The following is a 21,940-nucleotide window of genomic DNA, read 5'->3' as shown; positions in this document are numbered from 1 at the left end:
ATATTTCTTGTTCACCTTCATAGTTAACTAAAACAATGTTACTAGATCTCCCACAAAAATCAGAAAGCAAGCTCATATCAGCTGAGATTTGATTACTTTAATACCTCTGTGATAAACCTGGAAAAAAATTCAAATATTTTTATTAAAATTATTAATAATGCACACTATCTTCTGTCAAGAATTCTAACTGTTTTCTTGATACTTACTAGGATCAATTATGCATGTTTGCTTGGAATCCTTGACAAGCATGGGATAGTCTCTGTAGTAATAATCAAGATAAGCTTCCAGTTTTAAATCCCTAAAAGGAGAATAATATAAAAACTGAATGATGAACACAAAAAAATATATTTACTTATTACATTTTTAAATTATCTCATACTTCCCTTGTTAGAGTGCCTATTTGTTAAAAGCATGCAACATATAAACTATGGTTTACAATAAAAATGCCAGCATTGTATAGATCAAAACAAAAGGAGGCATGCAGCAGCAGCACAAATTACAGTAAAACTGGATCAAAACAGTATTTCATTATTCTAAAATGTTTTTTTTAAAATGTTGGGGTAAACAAAAAATATATTCTCTTGGTGCCAGACAGACCATAATGAAGGCGTCAGATGAGGTTCTCTGGGACATTGCTGACATGGCTTTTTCTTTTGTGGAGGGAAATTGTCTCAGTGGAGGAAGCATTTGGAAAAGACCTTAGTTGAAAGTTCCTAGGTTCCAGGTAGGTAGATACCTGAGAAGATGCTTCTTCAGGTAATTAAGGAAAGGGGAGAAGAGAATGGGGATTCAACTATTTTCCAAACTCCAGCTCACAGACACATAAGGAAAGCAAGAGCAGGCAGTCCTTGATATTTGGGCATCCAAGGCAGAAAAGCCAATTGATAGCTCATGGGGATAAAAAATATAGTTGCCACTTTTCTCCCATTTTTGTAATAATCAAAACCATGCCTTTATATGTTGCCTAGTGATAAGGACATCCCTGTAGTTTCTGACTGATTTCAACAGATTTCCACCTTAAGATCACAATATACAAAGCCATACCTCACACTACATTTTCTGCAGTGCAGAAGCAGGCACAATGCTAGAGGCACCTTTTAGGAAATGTGCATGGCAATAGCTAAACATTCTTGACTTTTCCAGAGTTTATATCCTGTTACATTCATGCTTACAAAGGTTTACAATAGATCAAATAAACCTAAAAACATTAATGGAAAAAATAATAATTCAAGAAACATTAAGAGGTTTCACGAAAAAGAACTGCCAATTACTCTTATCATCCTGGCTTAGACAGAACACAGGTAGTCCTTGATTTAGAACAGTTCATTTAGTGACTGTTTAAAGTTACAACGGCAGTGAAAAAAGTGACTTTTGACTTACAACTTAGGATTTACAACAGGGGTCTTCAAACTTGGCCCTTTTATGACTTGTGGACTTCAATTCCCAGAATTCCTCAGCCAGCTTTGCTGGCTGAGGAATTCTGGGAGTTGAAGTCCACAAGTCATAAAAGGGCCAAGTTTGAAGACCCCTGATTTACAACTTACAACCATTGCAGCATCCCCCATTGTCACGTGATCAAAACTCAACTTGAGAACTGACTCATATTTATGACAGTTGCAGTGACCAGGGGTCATGTGATCAACGTTGGCGACCTTCTGACAAGCAAAGTCAATGGGGAAGCCAGACTGACTTAACAATTGTGTTCCTAACTGAACTGCAATGATTCACTTAGTAACTGTGGCAAAAATGGTTCTAAAATGGGGGCAAAATTCACTTTAAAATGTCTCACTTAACAACATAAATGTTTGGGTCAATTGTGGTCGTAAGTCAAGGACTATCTATACTCTTTCCCCACCCCCACCCGTTTTTAAATTCAGGGGATCAAATACCATTCCAAATCCACTTGTCTCAGTTTTGGAATACATCTACCACAACAGGTAGAGCACTAACAGTTTTCCTAGCCTGTAGCTAGCAAGATCCCCAGAATATTATTTCCTCTGTGGCATATTTCCAAGATTTATAAGATGGCAGCCTATAACAATGAAGTGGCAAACTAAAATGAACCAAGCAATAGAAGCCTTATCTCCTTTTTCTTTGAAGCTCTTGTATTCACTCTGCTGACTGAAATGCAGCAGATAAAGCTCCGATTAAGGTATATCTGCTTGCAAGTTTCATTCCAAGATGTCTTAATTACTGTAAAAGAATACAACTAGCCCAAATTTCTTTCAAGGAGATCTGACCTTGCCAGTTGTACCAGAAGAACAACAAGAGAACGAATTCCTTCACTCATCAAGCAGTTCAGCTTGAGTTCCTCATAGATTAAATGCAGCACACAGAAAATTACAGGGATGTGGGGGAAGAGAAGAGTGGTGGAATCCAAGCAGTGGTTGTGTGAAGGAGTATCCTTAGGGAATTTAGCTTCCAATGGATCCAGTCGCAGAGCTTTAGCCAAAGGGTGAGACTCAATATTTTTATGGTAGTCTGAATTTAGTAAATATTCCCAGTCCTGGTAAAACAAACATTAACAGGTAATAGAGTGCTTCATACTGGATTGTTAGGTTGAAGTAAGCATTTTGACACAATAACAACTGAGGCCAAAAAAATAACAAAGATGTTTAAAACGTACATATTAGTATTATACTGGAATTTTAAAAAATTTAGGCATCTTAAATATATTTAGTTAATATTTATTGTTTTAACGTTTGATCTTGTTGCTTTTATTTGGTTGTAAGCTGCCTAGAGCAGGGATGTCAAACTGCTGTCCCATGGGCTGTTTGCATCATGCGGAGGTCACGCCCACCCCAGCTCTGGTAATGCGAAAAAAGTCGCGATAGTTGCAACATATCACGTGACACAGCAAGTTTGACACCCGTGGCCTAGAGTAATTTCTAGGTGACATGGGCAGCATATAAATTTAGTAAAAAATAATTATTATAATTAATATCCTGCAGCACGGTACTTTATTGGGAATAATAATTATAATAAATAATTTATTAAATTTATATGCTGCCTGACCTCCAGCAACTTTGGATGGTTTATAAATTGTTAAAAACATTTAAAAGAAAGAACAAAAATGAATACAAAAACACAAGAACAACATAAAAGAACAGAGATGGCAGAGAAAATAAATTAAGAAGGAAACGCTGGCATTTCTTGCTTGGACTACTGCAATGCATTCTACAAGGGGCTACCCTGGAAGAGTATCTGGAAGCTACAACTGGCACAGAATGCAGCCACAAGGACAGTTCTTGGGATCTCTAAGGCAGTCCATGTTACATCGCTGTTCCAGGAGCTGCACTGATTGCCAGTTTGCTTCTAGGTTCAATTCAAGGTGTTGGCCATCACCTTTAAAACCCTTCATAACATGGGCCCAGCTTAGCTGAGGAACTGTCTCACCCTGATGGAATTAGCCCACCCCACTCATGCCAACAGAAAGGCCATGCTGTGGACCCAGTCAGTCAAGGAGTTCAACGGGTGGGGTCCAGGAAAAGAGCCTTTTCTGCCAAGGCTCCTGCCCTTTGAAACAGTGTGCCCCCCCTGAGATCTGCATCTACCCTTTTGATCTTCCAAAAAGGCCTGAAGATCCGGTTCTGCCAAGTGGCCTGGGATCCCAATGGGGGTACATCATTCTGGAGGCAGTTAACAGACTAAAATTAATGTCCCACCTGCGCATCTTGCTCCATTCCATCCCACCTTATTAATTTTAAACTAATTTAATGTTATTATGCATTGTTTTAATGTTTTTATTGGTTTTAATAAGGTGAGATGGGGGAATATAAGTTGAGTAATTAATAAATAAATAACACAGAAAAGGAAGAAAAGTCGTGTCAATTATCCTTATCAAAGGCCTGGGCAAAGAACCACATATTTAGGGCCTTCAAAATACCAATAAGGTGGGGACTATATAACTCTCTGGGGAAAACCCCTTCTAAACAGCAGGTACTACTATGGAGAAGACACATTTTCAGGGTCCTAATAGGTGGCATTCTTTAATCAATGGAACCCAAAGCACACCAACCCTGCCAAATTAAACCAGCTGGGCAGATACAATGGGGGACAGATGATCCTCAAAGTAACTAGGCCTTATGCCATAGAAGGCTTTATAGGTAGCAACCAGCACCTTGAATCACACCCCAAAACAAACTGGCATCAGTTCATGAAGCATAGGTGTTACCTGGGCATAATGAGACATTTCCATCACTGTCTGCATTGCCACATTCTAGACCAGTTAAGACTTTCAGATGGTCTTCAAGGGCAGCCTCATGTAGAGTGCACTGCAGTAGTCAATTATACCTACTGCCACATTTAACTGCCTGACCAATCAGGATGGCTCCTTCTTAACTTTCTTCTTCTGAGCCTTAGACCACGGGAGGTGGGGGCAGTTCTCCCCTTTCGAGTCTGATCATTTCCTAGGCAGCATCTCGTCGCCTCACCTCACAAGGTCACTCTCACATAGCATTACACTTATTGACTAAGATGGCTGAGATTGAGGAGCTGGTCCTACATGTCTGCAAGATGGTGGGGAACCATATCCTGTAATGTTTGTTCATTCAACTTCAAACACTTGTGATATTTGGGGGGGGGGCGCTATATACATTTGATCAATAAATCAAAATAAATAATTTCTCCCAAAATGCCTAGATTTCAAATAGATTTTTGCAGGAGTTTCCTAATATTTGACTGAGCTCCCCGCTATGAGGGAACTTAATAAGTCAGAGTAAAACCTGCTTGGCTAGGTAGACTATGGCCTGATTTGTACAATATGTACATACTTACGTACATCCATTTGTAATTAGAGATATGCATACTACTGTTTTGAATAACTCATCTGATTTTATTGTAAGCATTCCTAGTTCAAAAGTGTTATTTAAAGCTTTACCATTTTTTTCAACAAGGTCTGAACAACATGAGAACATTTCTGTGTAACTGAGAAAGTGTCAGAAAATTTCCTATAAGGTGTCTGTGTGGGGGGGTTGTGCATGCATATCTATGCCTTCAAGTCAGTCCTGATTCCTGGCAATTGCCTGGCAGTCCATGCAGTTTCTCAGCAAGAGTTTTGGCAATGTTTTCTCATCACCTTCTTCTTAGTGCTCAGAGTGACTAGATTAGTCATCCAGCTGGCTTTATGCCAAAGGTAGGACTAGAGCTCATTGCCTCTCAGTTTCTAACCTGGCACCTTTAACCACTGTACCAAACTAGTCTCAAGATCAGAATAGCCTGTTTCAAACTCAAAATAGTTGTTTTGCACATCTCTACGTCAATTTCCTTCAGTAACACATGGAAACTTTTTTGAAGATTACAAATAGAGTTGCTACTCGTTAAATCATAAATCAACAAATTATATTAGCCTTAAGACAAAAACAAGTCTCTTTTTTGCTGTGTATATACATGATCCATTAACCTGTCTGGAATGATTAATTAATTAATTCTTCTCTTACTTCATCTGATCCTGTCTCTGAAGGCCGAGCTTTTTTGGGAGCAATGACTGGCGACAGAGATCCTTCAAAATCAAGCTGAAGTGAACAGAAAAGGAATCATCACATAGAAATTCAGGATATCACAGGAATATTTCAGATCCATTTGTGATGAAATTCAAAGCTTCCACATAACATTTTCCATTATTCCTTTACGTATTTTCTGCTATAAGCAGTTTCAAAGAATGAATACATTACTGTATCTCCTAGTCCACAAATTATGGATACAAGGATTCAAAACGACTCTTTTTAAAAACTCAATACCCCCAATTTAATGAAACCAACTTGGAAATAAAAAAAAAGCTGGATGCAGTGGGGCTAAGGAGAAGCAATCAGATGTAACCATCTTAACTGGTTGGTGAATTGCTTCCAGACAACAATTTACTCTTGACCACAATGTATGCAGAGAAGATGGATTCATGTAAGGCAGTTTATGAATTGTTTCCATGTATCATTTTTGGTATAGTAATAGAAATTTAGTGTGAATGGCTAGGGCAGTAAGATAAGAATTTCTATTAAGACTACCATGCTAACCTATTTAGGAATAGCCACTGGGAGACTGTAGATGAGATCTGTTCTGACAGCAAGCCCAAATCAAGTTGTTGTTAGTATTGTTTATAAAAACATCTTTCGGAGTTTCACTCACAAGGAAAATAGTTGTAAATTATAAAATAATAGAAAATTCACATTTCAATGTTACGCTTACATTAAATTCAAAATAATGAATAGTAACTCTATGTATCACTTCTATTTGTGCACAAAAAATGATTGAGCAAATGTTCCTATAATAGAAATTCATATGCATCTAAGATTTCTTTTAATCTAAGATCCCTGTAATACCAAATAATATTGTGTCTTCAGTCAAACAAAAAGCACTAGATTTCTGCAAAATATAGGACTTGAAACTAAAACATGGGGAAGAGATGAAATGAGGGGAAGAAGAGTGCAACATGATTTCAATAGTCTCTTTTATTACTGTAATATTAGCAAGGCAAGTACTACCTTATTGAGGGCATCTGAAAATAATAAGCACTTATAGGGAATGGGTTTTTTGAATGACATTAGCAGATGACTCGAAATCAAGAATCACAGAATGGAAGGATTAGAAAGGAACTTGAAGATCAGCCCATTATTAGTAAGAATCCACTACTAAAGCATTCTAGATAAATGGTTATTCGGTCATTGTTTAAACACCTACAGCAAAGGTAACATCACACTTTCCAAGGCAGCCAATGTCATTTATAAGATGGCAAGTTTACTTACGTTGCGTGTCCATGCCACTCTATCTGTGTTATAACCCATCATGTTCAAGAGACAGGTCACAAATAAGGTCCACTCTGAATAGTAGCTTGGCCCTCCAGGTGCATTGTAGGCATTATACCATCTGACAAGTATTTGGATAGCAGTCTCTTTGGGCAGGATACTTTTAATGCCTTGTAAACATGTTCTGACTATTCAAGGTAAGACAGGAAGAACACAAAAAAGAACGTTAGTAAGTCAGTAATCCAGAACCCAGTTATTTGTAAGCCAAAGGCTTGTTCTATGCTTCACTTGGCATGTTTGAGGCCAATACAATTATTTCAGCAAAAGATCAGCTTGCATATTTCAATAAAATCAAGATGACACATTGCATGTGGAAGAATGCGACAGGTTTCTAATGAAATGAGATGAATAGCATTTTTTAACATTAGCTGGGGTTTTTTTAACTTAATTAGACAGAGAAATGAATTGTTAAGGCCTCAGATTCAACAGCAGTTCTAATGATGACTGGCTTTTAATTTGCTTGATTCTACCAGCAGTTATTAATAAAAAGAAAAGGAGAGTATGGAATTAACATCATACCTAATTCTGAAGTTGCAATTTCAGGAATGGTGATTCTAACCATTGAGCCATTATTAAATTCCTAAAAGAAGGAAGATTCATTACATTATTCCACAAGGAGTACATTCAGCATCTGCAATATGTATTATTATATAAACTATAGCAGATTTAAGGTATCCCAAAGACAATTAGAAAGCTGTTGTCTCCAGCCTTGTGACAGTTTTAGTTAGAAAGGATTCATTGTTATCCTCCATTTTAATCGTTCTAGAAAGTTAATACATCAAGAAAACTAAGTAAAGCACAAGGAGACATCTCTTTATAAAATAATTTAATGATACAGATATTAATTGCAGGATCCTTTTATAATTGGTGGGATTAAAAATCAATTACTCCTATAGCAGTAAATCACTCTGTACTGTACTATGTTGTAAAATGTACTTAAATACAGTAAAAGAAATTTGCCCAAGTACCTAAATACTAGCATGACAAGGAAACAGACAGGATTCCTTCGACCAATAACTATCAAATGTTCTGATCGTGTATATTATGTCCTACTTCTAAAGCAGTTTGTCTCAAACCTTATCTATTCAGATAAGTTTCCTCCAGATACAGGCCAGTTTAACACAAAAACATTGGGTTAATATTTACATCCAAACCACCAAAAATAGAGTAAATCCTTCAAGCCACAGTTTAGAGATCCAAATACAAGCGATATTTGAGCAAATTATTAGACTTAAGGAGTAAAATTTACCAGAGTCACTCTGTTCTGTACAGGATCTCTTACAGAATGAATAAAAGTTGAAAGTTGCTGAAAAGTACAATCATCAATATAAGAGTAGTCTTGAAGTTTGGAGGAATCCCTCAACTCTGGAACAGGGGACAGCACACCTTTCTATAAAAGGAGAAAAGGAAAAAACCATTACGGGAAATCATAGTGGGGGGAAAATCTAAGATGATGTAGTTCATCCCTCTCTCAAATTAGCAACTCCCACTGACTGCTATTTGAATCAAACATGAGTAACATATAGCTCAAGTGAACATGCAAGTCTACCAACACATTGCCTGAAGTCCTAGTTGACTTCCTTGTAGTTTTCTTAACCTGTAATATGGCCTAGATGTGTAATTTTTGGACTTTGTAATAAAAGACTATGGGCAATCTTCAGTATAAACCAGTGTTTCTCTGCCTGGCTAGGGAATTCTGGGAGTTGAAGTCCACACATCTTAAAATTGCCAAGTCTGAAAAACACTTGACTGTATTAATTACAATCTTGGTTACTGACAACTGGAATAGGTGAATTGGCATCAATGTACAAAGAAGACTGATTAACTGCTGATACAAAGCCGCCCTAAGGAAAACAAGACCACTTGGTAAGGCAAAATTTCTGAAGTGATTCTTTAATAGTAACATACAGAGATGTGAAAAAAAATACGCAATGCAAGCCTTGCCAGCTAAAGAAATGTCATTATTCCTTACCTCATCTAAGGGACCAAGGTGTTTATTCAAAGGCTTGGAAGGAGTGCTGATACAATCCAGGGGGGTGCTTGGACGAGGCATTTGATTTGACATTGTCATTGAAGGAGCTGGTAAACCAGGTATAAATACTTTTCCTACCTTTTAATAGGAAACAAAGCAGACAGTCGTTTCAATATAGGTAGTTTTTAAAGGTAAAACATTCTTAAGACTTTAAGACTAAGCAATTATTCTAGAACAGTTGAACAGCTCAACATCTTAAAGTTGTCAGGCTTGAAGAACACTGATCCAGAATGCTGGAACAAGATCTATACTTAACAACTATTGTGATAAAATATCCATTGGACAGAGATGGATAATGTCTTATGTGTGACAGCTAAAACAAGCAAAATCTGAAGATCCATGGGTGCCAATCACTTCTCCCAATGAGAAATGAACAACTGTCAGTTTACTACATAGTAAGGATGAAAGAAATAACCTGTATATAGAGCTTAAATATCAAAAGCTTTGTTATTAAGATGTTTCTAATATCTACAATGAAAGTATTTAATAAGGTGTTTTCTTGAATCTCTAGCTGCAGATCTTCTAGTTCAAGTCTGAATGAATCCTGACAATACGCAGCTACCTTAGATTTTACCTTAACTACTACTTAACCTATTAGTGCCTACTCACAGAACTGGCAATTTTTGCATACCCAAGACATAGCAAAATAAATAAATAATGCCCCAAATCTGTCTCCGCTCACCCTGAGACTATGCAAGAGTATATGTTTATAATGTATATTTAAAAATCTTATGAAACTTTTGTTTATTCTTTTCATTATTGAGTTGAAAGAAACAGATATTCCCTACAGTACATCAAAGGACCCGGTTACTTCAGGTAAATGTTGGCATCCCTCATAAGCAGCTGATTTAATGATCAGCTTTTGAATTTCCTGTTCCCTTATTTTATTTTATTTTTCATCTTCTGGAGCATTTTCTATTGGAAATTGCCCTTTTTGTGTTGGTTGCCCTGAGCAATATGATTTCTACTATAAAAGGGAAAAAAAGCTCTCTCAGAGTAGAAAAATTTAAAAGGCGCTCCCTTTTTTATTGTTAATTGCAGCTTTCATTTTTTATATTGTTTTCAAAAATAAGTGGGAGTAGGAAAGAGGAAGAAACAGACATGACTGTCACATGTCTGACCCTACATTTCATTGAAATAGAGGCAATGAAGTACAATAGCGCACATCTGAAGAAAACAAGATTCATACATAATATAATGAAAGGGAAATGGAAAGAAGAACAGAATTGCTATTACACATAGGGGAAATACTAAAGAAAAAAGAGGGCACATAAACAGAATAGAAAGGACTTGCATAAGATAAGAGAGAGAGAGAAATATTACAAAAGAAACCATGGATAAAGCATATATAAGCTATTAATGAAGAAAAATAAGTTACATACTCGAACCACTCCAGTATATAGCACTAGGTTTCCATTGCCTTCCAGAACAAGCATTGTTTCAACGTTCTGTAAATCCATCAAATGAAGAGAATACATTAATCTGCAATAATCTGGGTAAATGCTGTCAATTAATACAAGTTACATGAAAATCACACACTCATACTTACATCAACTGGAGCTGCATCTTTTGCCTGGATATTGGTAACAGCACCAAAGATCAACTGTGACTTGTCATTACTCTGCTGAAACTTGACACACCTAAAAGTGGAGTGGGGGGAACCAAACAATCTTACATAAAAGTGACTGTAATACAACAGGAGCAATTTTTTCTAGAAACTAAAAAATGTTTATCAATGAGATACAATACAATATGCATAAATATTTGACCTAGCCCCAGGCATCAGATTAAGATGGAGTGCATTTAACTTTGACAAAAAAAACAGCTTTCCTTTGATTTGGAGCAAATGTCTGAATTGGCAGATTATGCTTTGTTATCAGGCAATGACTAAGAATCAAAAATGTGATTTATACATAGGTTATAAGCCATGAATTGTTAAGTATAGTTTGGCATAACTGAATGGTAGGGCATAGGGTATTCACTTTAGTTCTAAAAATGAAACTTCTGATCAGATTCACTAAGATAATTACAAATTAGCAATAGTATTTAGATTTATATAACTGCTTCACAGTACAGCACTCTCTAAGTGGTTTACAGTGTCAGCATATTGCCCCCAACAATCTGTCCTCATTTTACCAACCTCGGAAGGATGAAAGGCTGCATCAACCTTGAGCCGATTAATACATGAAATGTGAAAAAATTCAATATTTTCCTATGCATTTGGAAAACTAAGCTGTATTTTTAAATGTATACAATATATAAAAATAATAAATATCAAAACATACTCACCGTAATTGGAGCTGGGATTCCACTAAATAACACAAAAACTTTTGCCCACAAAAATCAGCTGTAATGAATACTTTGGAGGCTTGACAATTCTTCTCCCTATCAACATTTATAAGCAAAAAATAATTAATATAGACCTTCAAGTAAAAAACTTAAGTATTTGTCTTATCGGTCTAAATGCTAAATATATATTTATATATATGAACTCAGAAGGAAATCACAGAGTTCAATCAGACTGAATGGGTAGCCATACTATGGTTTTATCAAGTTTCCATATTTTTGGGGGGTGGGGGGAGACACTATTAATGCTCTTCATTGTTTCAGTGCAGTAACTATATTTTACTACACAATAAGCTTATGATCCTGGCTTATTAAATCACAATGTGAATGTCCACTCATATGAACTCAATATTGTCATGTCATTTATACAAGAAGATAAACATATTAGGCAAAGAAAATGGAAATAGAGGCTTAATGCATTCATGGTTGCAAGAGAATTTCAAGTCAGAGGCTGGCTTATCGTTACATGCAAAAATATGGCCACACAATGTATTCTTCTCTGAAAGTTAAATCATTTGGTTTGAGGAAGTCAGGATTCTCTAAAGACTATACTTTTAGACGGAATAGATTCTTCCAAACCTCAGGGTAGTTAAGGCTTCTGTCCATAGATGCTCTATGCAAAGTTCTGGAACAATGAGTTCTGTTTCTGGGGCAAGAAATGACTCAGCAGCACTGTTTGGAGAATGGCAGGCACTGTGCCTCCTAGGCGACTGAACGTGACTGGAAAAGTTGAATCTCTGTACCCCTGAGAAAGAATGCACTCCTAAGGCTGGAGAATGAGATCGGCTGCAAAGACAGAGAAATATATTTATTTTCTCTATGAGAATACATGTACAGCAACTAACTTCCCTTTCCACTACAGGCCCAAATTCTTACATCTTAGGATTTCAAATACTACAAACTAAGAACATAGCATAAGAACGTAAGCAATGCTCTTCTGGGTTGGAACTCTGGGCCACCTAGTCTAGTAGTCTGTTCTCACACTGGCCAACCAACTACACAAGGGAGCTACTAGTCTCCCAATCAATGGGGAGGCAGGGACGCTGCCATTAAGGCTAACAGGCATCCCCATGACTAAATTGGTCCAATCCAATTCTGAAGCCAGCCAAATTTGGTAGCCAGTACCCCTGGCCAACTACCGAGTACTAGTACAGAACAAGGACTTCCTATATACCAATAAACTAAATGAAATAAAATACTGGGACCAGAGGTTTAGTCTTCCGAATTTCTGGACTCGTGCTGGAGCCTATCCTCAGGGAACTTCTCTCTCATCAGAATGTGACATGACTAAACCACTGGTCCTGGTGACCGACCCAGATTGGATCCTGCAACATTATCCTGAGATGTGCATATTTGCCTTCGTTCGTGAAATAAAACACTATAAGGAATTATGGCAATATATAAATATAACTGTGACACTGAAATTATTCAGGGTTACTCAAAAACTGTGAAGGGGAAATTAAGAAATCAAGTACTTATGACTATAGCAAAAACTCCTAAAATTAAAAAAAATTGAAATTTCACTTAGTTTCATTGTTTACAAAATAGTCATAAATAAAGGAAATGTAGATCTCAGCAGCCTGCTTGATCCCTGCTATAATTATAATCTGAAATAAGAGAAAATACAAGGACAGGAGAAAGTGAACAACCTACCTCAAAGCTGCCATGTTGGAAATGGAAGGTGAACGGGAATGGATGCTGGGGGATGATGCCGACCTGCTTTGGCTACAAATGGAATAGTTCTGGAATGGAGAAGCCATAGGTGAGTCACCCTTAGATAGACTCTTAAGATGGACAGTGAAGGAACTGCTGGCAGCTGCCTGCTGTGCGGTCCATGTCTGCTCAGAGACCTTCAAGACTGCACTTTGCTCCTACATATAAATAGAAAATGTGTTTGTGTGATTCAAGTAATCATATGCATAACTTCACATTTTAAGACAGGATTTTTTTAAAAGTGGTCTTTCCGAAGTTCTAAGTATCACTTCCATAAATTTCCAGTAATCCAGACAATGATCATTAATTGTGAGAGTTATAATCTAAAATCTTAGGAGGCCACTGAGTTGCTGACCTCTGCCCAATATATAAATCTTAGAACCCAACATAATTGGGTGACTGTTACAAGCTACACAGAACAAATAGTCACAGAATAGGCAAGCCATCAATTATGATAATGAGATTGACAGCTGCTGCCCAGACAAAGAATCCACTGTACATCCCTTTGCCTCATAGAAGTTTCTCCTGACTGTAGCACTGCTAGGGACCACATAAGAGCCTTGGTGGAGCAGTGGGCTAATGCCTCCTTAAGTAACACCAGCTGCCTGCAATTAGTGCAGGTTCGCATCCCACCAGGCTCAAGGTTGACTCAGCCTTCCATCCTTCCGAGGTAGGTAAAATGAGGACCCAGATTGTTGGGGGCAATTAAGCTGACTTTGTAATAATGCCGCTTGGGGTGTGTATGAAAGCCCTAATAAGCAGGCATATACATAGAATGAAGGCTACTGCTAAGTTTGTAAGCCACCCTGAGTCTTCGGAGAAGGGCGGGATATAAATGGAATAAAAAATAAATAAATAAATAAATTATCCTTGTTTTCTATGATACCATGTTCACCTCACCCTTATTTTTTTACCTCTGCTTTTACTCTTCGAAGGGCCCATATGGAATGCAAGCACTGAGAGGCATCATACGTCATGAGAATGGAGGGCTCAGCATTGACGAAAACAATTCTCATGGAATAATCAGCAACATACTGTATTCTGGCAGAGGCAAACAAGGCTGCTAAATAGAGAGAGGATCAAACTGATTACCTGTTAAGAGACATGATTTAAAAACAATTATCTGTATACTTTACATTTTTAAATAGCTTTAGTTTTAAATAAATCAATTGTTCAACTTATGCCCCCGTAATCTTTTTCCTTGGTATGTCTGTTAGGTCCCTTTTTCTTTTGTGACTAAATTCCACCACTGAAAATAATGGGATAAACGTCAACTTTTTTTTAAAGTGAAAATTAGCCTCCTCCAAGTCTAGCTGGACTTTGAATGACTTCATGAACACGTCCATGGTTTTTTGCAAAAACGCAAAAGTGGTCTGCCACTGGCTTTTTCAATATTTTTTCAACTTTTCAGCTTAGCTTAAAGCCCTATATTCCCTATAGGCCTCCCATCCCAGTATTAACCAAGTCTAGTCCTCCTTAGCTTCCAGCAAGGTTAGCCAGCTGCAGAGCTGTTTCCTGATAATCCTTTTCCAATTTAATGTCTTCCAGATGTGTTGCACTACAGTTCTAATCACCCTAATCCACTGGGTACAGTATGGTGACTGGACTTATGGGAGTTTGCCATCTAAAATATCTAAAAGGTTGGGGAAACCTAAACAATTCAAACTTACTGTTCTATGTATTCAATTTCAGGATAAATATAAAATATGTATATCTGAACTCGTATTTTAAATAATTCACTATGTATCCCAATATCCCATATTTTAAAAAATATTTTAATATGCAGAGAATAGTCAACAAAGCTAAGACTCTGATTACATCAGATCTAAAATTATCTTTTTGTACATTATGTAATTTACCTCCAGACTTACAAACCATTGGTGTTATTTCATCTAATGGGTGGAGCATGCTGAACATAGTAGGCAAAGGTTCTCTAAAAAAAATGAAATGCTCTGATAAACAACTACAAATTGAAGGCCATGTCCAAAATTACCCGATGTGACAATTATCTGATGTGACAATTTGCATACTAGCAATGAACTATGATTTGATTACAAATGTTCTAATAAGCTAGGCATACAAATTAAAGTAGAAGGAAATAAGATGGTATGCATACACATATACATATTTGCATAATCCCCATCCATTACTCTGAACAATAGTTTGAAACCTGGGAATATGGCAATTATGATATTTTGTCTTTATATTTCATTATTTTCTCTGACTGCATGTAGCCTATTTGAGGGAGTCTCCTCAATTTATCACTGCAACAACAATCTTGGGAGATGTGTTGTGACTGACTGGTCAAGCACTTGTCTGCTGTTCACACAAGTGGGGATGCGCGCAAAGGGAATGTGCATGCATGCACTCACCCACTGTTTGCACAAGTGAGGATGCGCAAGTGCGGAACCATCTCCTCTACCCCTTGCCCCGCCCCGTCCACAAAGCTGAAAAGGTTGGGGAGCTCTGTTCTAAGCAATGATCAACTTTCTTTACCTGTTTGGATTTAGAGATACTTCATGCGATGAACTACTACGTTCAAATAACAAGCCATATTTGGTTGGCCAGACATTTGCTACCTATAAAAAGTTATATTAAAATATATTTCATTACAGTGGGAAAATATCCAATTCAATCAAACTAACAGAAATTTCATGTTTTAATTATTTATACATTTTTATTGTGCTGAATAATTGTCCTTTAACAATGTGCAACCATAAAACCCCAACCTCCGTTCATTCCGCCGGGACCTGAAGACCTGGCTCTTCGAGCTCTCTGGCCCAGGCTGAGAATTTTTTAATTTTAATTTTAACTGGGTTTTAATTTTCTCAGGGTTCTATTTAATCTTTTTTAATTTGTTTTAACGTTTGTATTGACTTTCTTTTAAATGCCCTGTAAACCGCCCTGAGTCCTTCGGGAAAGGGCGGTATATAAATCTAAATAAATAAATAAATAAATAAATAAAAAACATTTCAAAAAAATCCAGAATCTATTACAGCTACTTTTCTGCTTAGAAAAGAAAGAAGTGAAATAATACTTCAATACAGCTTACCTGAAAGGGTAAAGCAGCAGTGTAATCCTTTCCTTCAATACTGTGGATATTTATGCAAGAGCTCTGTAATATGCAGATACACTTTTCTACGACCTGACAGCTGTCTAAATTGGGAGACAATTGAGATTCAAATTATCTTCCATTCATCTATTTCTGTCACAAAAAGGCTGCATTTTCTGCATTGATTTCTGAAACAGCTTCATATCAGTGTGTACAATGCTTTTCCTATTCCAATATTAAATGGTCTAAAAGATTACTTTTACCTTTATTTCTTTCAGGTTTTTCCTGGGGTATTGAGAAATCACACCACAATGCCTAAAATAAAAAAAATATTCAGTGAAGTAAGTATTTTACTTTGTTTTCTTCTCTGTTCTATATATCTAAAACTAGATATCATCAATTATGCTATTATCGTTTTGATTTTCAAATGCTGGCTGAGTATAGCTCCGCTAAAATGGCAACCACCATACGTAAAAGTGAGATATTAGAAGGCAAAATAAAATGAAAAAAATATCCTGAAGGAGAAAACAATTGTCTACCCCATCACCCCACCAAAGCACTGTTAATTCACTCAATAGCATGGTACTTTACCCAGTTACGCCATTCTTACTCTAGAGATGAAGGAAAGGGGGAAAAACCTGAAGCTGCATGCTTTTCTTATGATTTCATCGATTAAGTCTGGAATGCCAACATTTTGTCCTGAAGACTAAGGCCAAAAGTGCAGGATATAGGAAATCCTCACTTAACAGTAATTGGGACTGAAAACTAAGCAATTACTAAGCAATATGGTTGTAAGTGGCAATATCACATGAACACACTGTCTGTCATGGTTCCAATAGATGAGACCAGTAGAAATAAGAACTCCAAGGCAATTGTTTTCCTCAAAGAACACATTTAATAGCTACATAATATGGGCACATTCAAAGGTGAAACCAAGACTGAAAGTTCCCTCCTCCCAGGTTACAAAGTAAAAAGTTGAACTTCCCACCCCTACTGTATGTCATAAATCACAATCTCCAATTAACTTCGTTGGTGGGCTTGCTAACAGAAGCCTCATCCCGCCAAAACCTAGGTAACTTGACCTTGGTTCCCACAGAACAGTTATGTCTAAACTAAGAGAATACATCTCCCCCCTCCCATCACTGTGGCAACCGAAAATGAAGTGATGATGGCTGCAGCCAAAAATTGTTTGAAGGTTGACACTGACTTACAAGTTGCTATTGTTAGGTGACTCCTGTATGGTTGCAGCATCCTGCAGTCATGTAACTGCCAACTGAGGCCTCATTTCCCCATTGACTTTGCTTGTTAGAAGCCAGCAGTGAAGGTTGCAAATGGTGATCACATGAGGATCGGATGCTGCAATGTGATAATTGTGAGCCAGTTGCTAAGCACCTGAAGTGCAATCATGTGATCATAAGGGTGCTGTGACAGCCACATCTGTGAGGACTCATTGTAAGCACTTGTATCTTTGGGTGATTGCTGAACAAGTGGACATTAAATGAAGATTGGCTTTCTTGCCTGATTTTTTTTAAAGCAGAGATGTGGGACATTAAAATTAGATCAGGACTTTATGAGAAATGATAAATCTTCTTCTTTTTTCCTATTTTCCTCCTGAAAATAACTTGTGTCTCATGCTTTATTTTATTTTGAAGTAGAAGAAAGAATGCTCTCATTATTAATAGGGCAATAACCATTTCAGGGGAATTTTTTTTAAGGATACCATCTGCTGAGGGAAAAATCCCTTTTTTCAGTCATGCAGCCTTGTTCTCATATGCCACATTCTTCTGAACAGCTGTTTTTTAAGCTGAAGTATGTATAAAAAACCAGGAAATGAAATTATAAATCACATGGACATTGAGCAGTTTGTGCTAATGAAGCTTTTTTTCCCATTCTCTGGTCATTATTTTCAAAACAAATTTCTCCTGAACATAAAGCATAAAAGCAATCATGGTCTTAACTTTCCTTGGCAATGTAGCTAAACAAACTCTACACAATACTACTTTTCGTACCTGCAGAACAGAGCTGTCAACAGTAAATGCTTTATAAACTGCTGAAGATTGGTTTTTACTTCCTCTGCTCCAAATGACCATATTACCAGCCACATACAGTTCTTCATCATATTCTACTTCTTCCCCAACCTCACTGATGCCCTTCCTTAACTTCCAACTTTCCTAAAAGGAAAAAAAATGAATATCATTATTACTGTGCAGTAATGGCTTTTAAGAAAAATGATGACACACTACATCAGGGGTCCCCAACCCCCGGTCCATGGACCGGTACCGAGCCACGGCATGCCAGCAACTGGTCCGCACAAACAAGCAAAGTCCCATCCGTGGAATGCAGGCAGCACACAAAACAATGCACCCTCCGGTCCGCGGAAAAACCTTTCTCCACGGAACCGGTCCCTGGTGCCCCAAAGATTGGGGATCTCTGCACTACATAACCTAAGTAAACCCTGTTCTGGTTGGTTGTTGAAGATTAGTTGATTTAGCTTTCTAAAATGGCTAATGCAAAAATTATTTTAAAACCTAACCACAAAATTTTAGGTGTTTTCTAGAAACAGCTTCAAAAGCAATATGTGCTTTAAGTATCACCATGTTTTCCTGAATTTCTCAGCAATTTTTGGTACTAATAGTGTATGCTTATGGATAAAATATGTTTGATAGGTGATACAGCACAATTACAGACATAATCTGTAATAATCTGATAAAAACATCTGACAAAAAATTCAGAATATTTGTTTCTTTCAGAACTATTAATGTAGTCAAAAGTAGAATGCAGAAGATATGAAACATTTTATTTATTTTTATACCATCTTTATTATTTTTTTATAAACAATTCAAGGAAGCGAACATATCTAATAGTCCTTCCTCCTCCTATTTTACTCACAACAACAATCCTGGGAGGTGGGTTAGGCTAAGAGAAAGTGATTACACCAAAGTCATCAGCTGGCTTTCAGGACTAGAACTCAGTCTCCTGGTTTTTAATCTGATGTTTTAATCATTATTATCCAAACTGGATAATAGTCACAATGAAGTCTCAACAAATCATTATGGTACTTAATATTTTAACATTGTTTTTAATGTTTTTAATCTTTTGTTAGATAGCATCCAGTGTTCCAGTTTGTTCAGATCCTCCTGTATCTTACGCCTATCTTCTGGAGTATTGGCTATTCCTGCCAGCTTGGTGTCATCTGCAAATTTGATGAGATCCCCATCTATCCACTCGTCCAAATCGTGGATGAAGAGGGTGAAGAGCCCTGGGCCCAGAACAGAGCCCTGGGGCACCCCACTACACACTTCCTTCCATGTAGATGCAGTTCCACTGAGGACCGCACGCTGAGTACAGCCTGTCAGCCAGCTACGAATCCATCTGGTGGTGATGCTGTCTAACCCACATTTTTCTATCTTATCTAGTAGTAGGTTATGATCTACTTCATCAAATGCCTTACTGAAGTCCAAGTAAATTATATCCACAGCATTCCTCTGGTGCACTAATTTTGTCACTTGGTCAATAAGATTTGTCTGGCAAACCCATATTGGTTTTTAGTAATGACTTTGTTTGCATCTAGGTGTTCGCTGATTCGTTGTTTATCTTTTCTAGAATCTTCCCAGGTATTGAGGTCAGGCTGATAGGTCTGTAGTTTCCTGGATCTATTTTTTTCCCCTTTTTTGAAGATGGGAACTACATCAGCTCTTTTCCAGTCGCTGGTAGTTCCCCAGTGCTCCAGGATCTTTGAAAAATATAGTTCAGTGGTTCTGAAATCACGTCTGCCAGTTCCTTGAGAACTTTGGGGTGTAATCCATCTGGTCCTGGTGATCTGAACTCATCTATGTTGGACAGGTGCTCACTTACCATTTTCTTGCCTATCTTAACTTGTGTTTCTATGCTGTTTTTTATGGCACTGTTTTTGATAGGTTGGACTGGTTTTTCCCTTTGTGTAAAGACAGATGCAAACAATGAGTTAAATAGTCCTGCTTTCTCCCTGTTGCTTGTCACCTTCTTACCACTTTCCCCCACTAATGGACTAATCATTTTCTTAATATATTTCCCCTATCCTGTCCCACTTTAGTGCCTTTTTCTCATTCTATGCTAAATACAAGTTTGCTAAATATAAAATACTACTTTCAAACGCATTTATACCTTGTGTTTCTCATGGATGGTAACTTCTTGAAGTGACCCCACCAAACCAGCTGCTCCATCTGATGACCAAAGTTCTGAGGCTGGTTGCAGCTGTCGTAGTTGCAGGTTAAGCGCATTAGGATGATGTTTGCAGTGGTCACGGCCAAAAGGGACAAACTCCTGCAAATCCCCTGCTGCAATCATTGTTAACCTCTCTTCATAGATGTTCGACATGAGTTCCAAATATCAACATTATTTCTACAGCAGGTCCAAAACAGAAACCAGATTACACAGGATCCTTCAAAGCATACAGGATACTGTGCAGTTCTTACTGATTTTGTTAGCCTCATTGATACCAATACTCCTGAAAATCATAAATTTGTAACTAAAGAAGGAACTAAACTAAAATATCTTAACATCTAAGCCCATCTTTCATTGCACTGGAAATCATCAATTAAAATATTCTTATAAAATTCTACCTAATAATTGACACAAATTGCTATCTCTAGTGATTTAGAAAAGCATGTGAAATGGATTGCTGAATTCCAAAGATGCTATATGCCTTTCATTCAACAAAGTATTTCCAATAACACACCACTTATTATATGTGCAGGACTATCCTTCAGATACAATAAAACAATATATCTTGATATTGTAAGATATAACGCTGCCAGATAACAATCATAAACTATATGAGTTAAAAATTTCTGACAAATAAATGGGCATAAATTATAGAATAATGCAAAATTGTTACACTTTTATACTGCCTATATTTAAAAATTGCTAGAGTGAGATTCTTCCTCACTCCCTTTCAATACAACTGTTGATGTTGTTTCTACCCAGGGCTTTTTTTCTCATAGAACGCTCAGAACGGAGTTCCGGCACCTTTTTTGGATGGAACCTTGTAGGGTAGGCAAGGTGGGTTGTATGACATGAGTGAGTTCCGGCACCTTTTTCTTTTACAAAAAAAGCACTGTTTCTACCTATGATTACTCATTTGTAGTTTCAAATAAAAATAGTCACTTAACTTTTCCCCTCTTTGGTACATCCTTTGAACATTTTGAAAAGAAAGCCTGAGAATGCCAACACATGCCAATTTAAAAAGAAGGAAAATAACTATAACGGCCTTCTATGTCAGCGATCACTCTGACAGCACAAATTTGTCATAACTGCTGATAATGATGAATGAATGAGTTAGAAACACTCGGAAGAGTCCCTGGGCACGCAACGTGTAAGCCAGCCCTTGGTGGACTGGAAAGCTAAAGGAAGACGGGAACTAACTGTGATAAGCTGTGGGAGGCAGAGAGACTCACGGACCTGAGTGACACAGGAAAGGGCGATCGGCTGCGGGCCTAAGCTGCAGCGGCTTCTCCCCGTGTCCCCGTCTCCCCTCAGATAGCGATTGCAGTTGCAGCAGCAAGTCTCCCCACTTCCAGCTTCTCAAGCGGGCGCGGCCATCTTAGAATTCCCATCACCCTTCGCGAGGAATGAGGGGCGGGACTACAGCGGGAGTTGATGACTGTCTAGGGTTGGCGAAAGAGAAAGCCTAGAAAGCACCTTTCTTCCGTTTCGTCTTATTGGTATGAAGAAGAGAGCGAAGGAATGGAATCTTTCGGCAGTTACTATGGTGATAAGGATGAAACCCTCAGCTGTTTCTATGGCAATTGGTTGCTGGCTGTAGGGAAGGGCTATGTGGTTGGTTGTAGCATAGTCCAATCTCTGCTTAGTGAACTCAGAGACGGCCTCCTCCTGCCTGTCATTTGATATGTAAAGGATGATCCATGCAAACTGTTGAAATATTGGCCTGATATAATAGAAATGAACTGAATGATCTTAAAATCGGGTTTCTCATCCTTGGCAGCTTTAAGTGGTGTGGAT

General features: G+C 37.6%; 1 protein-coding gene across 2 annotated transcripts in view; it reads right to left on the bottom strand.

Moving 5' to 3' along the window:
- ANAPC1 (anaphase promoting complex subunit 1) overlaps positions 1 to 21,518 on the bottom strand; it is a 60,118-nt gene extending 38,600 nt beyond the window's left edge. Inside the window, exons 1-20 of one of the 2 annotated variants that reach the window (XM_081323668.1) lie at positions 21,380 to 21,518; positions 20,084 to 20,320; positions 17,950 to 18,111; positions 16,204 to 16,255; positions 15,941 to 16,044; positions 15,385 to 15,467; positions 14,748 to 14,821; positions 13,803 to 13,951; positions 12,829 to 13,046; positions 11,755 to 11,961; positions 11,119 to 11,214; positions 10,379 to 10,469; positions 10,212 to 10,277; positions 8,770 to 8,907; positions 8,047 to 8,187; positions 7,317 to 7,377; positions 6,738 to 6,925; positions 5,439 to 5,513; positions 2,241 to 2,506; positions 207 to 298 (exon numbers count right to left, since the gene is read on the bottom strand). In XM_081323668.1, coding sequence (XP_081179794.1) covers positions 207 to 298; positions 2,241 to 2,506; positions 5,439 to 5,513; positions 6,738 to 6,925; positions 7,317 to 7,377; positions 8,047 to 8,187; positions 8,770 to 8,907; positions 10,212 to 10,277; positions 10,379 to 10,469; positions 11,119 to 11,214; positions 11,755 to 11,961; positions 12,829 to 13,046; positions 13,803 to 13,951; positions 14,748 to 14,821; positions 15,385 to 15,467; positions 15,941 to 16,044; positions 16,204 to 16,255; positions 17,950 to 18,111; positions 20,084 to 20,296 — 2,476 coding nt within the window. In that variant the 5' untranslated portion in view covers positions 20,297 to 20,320; positions 21,380 to 21,518. The remainder of the gene's footprint in view (positions 1 to 206; positions 299 to 2,240; positions 2,507 to 5,438; positions 5,514 to 6,737; positions 6,926 to 7,316; positions 7,378 to 8,046; positions 8,188 to 8,769; positions 8,908 to 10,211; positions 10,278 to 10,378; positions 10,470 to 11,118; positions 11,215 to 11,754; positions 11,962 to 12,828; positions 13,047 to 13,802; positions 13,952 to 14,747; positions 14,822 to 15,384; positions 15,468 to 15,940; positions 16,045 to 16,203; positions 16,256 to 17,949; positions 18,112 to 20,083; positions 20,321 to 21,379) is intronic. The other variant, XM_081323669.1, reaches the window with a different exon arrangement.
- Positions 21,519 to 21,940: the final 422 nt, after the last annotated feature.

Source organism: Vipera berus (assembly GCF_964194415.1).
Source record: "Vipera berus genome assembly, chromosome: 1".
Lineage (NCBI taxonomy): Eukaryota > Metazoa > Chordata > Lepidosauria > Squamata > Viperidae > Vipera > Vipera berus.
The sequence above is the reverse complement of the archived record's forward strand: the minus strand, read 5'-3'. Positions and strand labels throughout refer to the sequence as shown.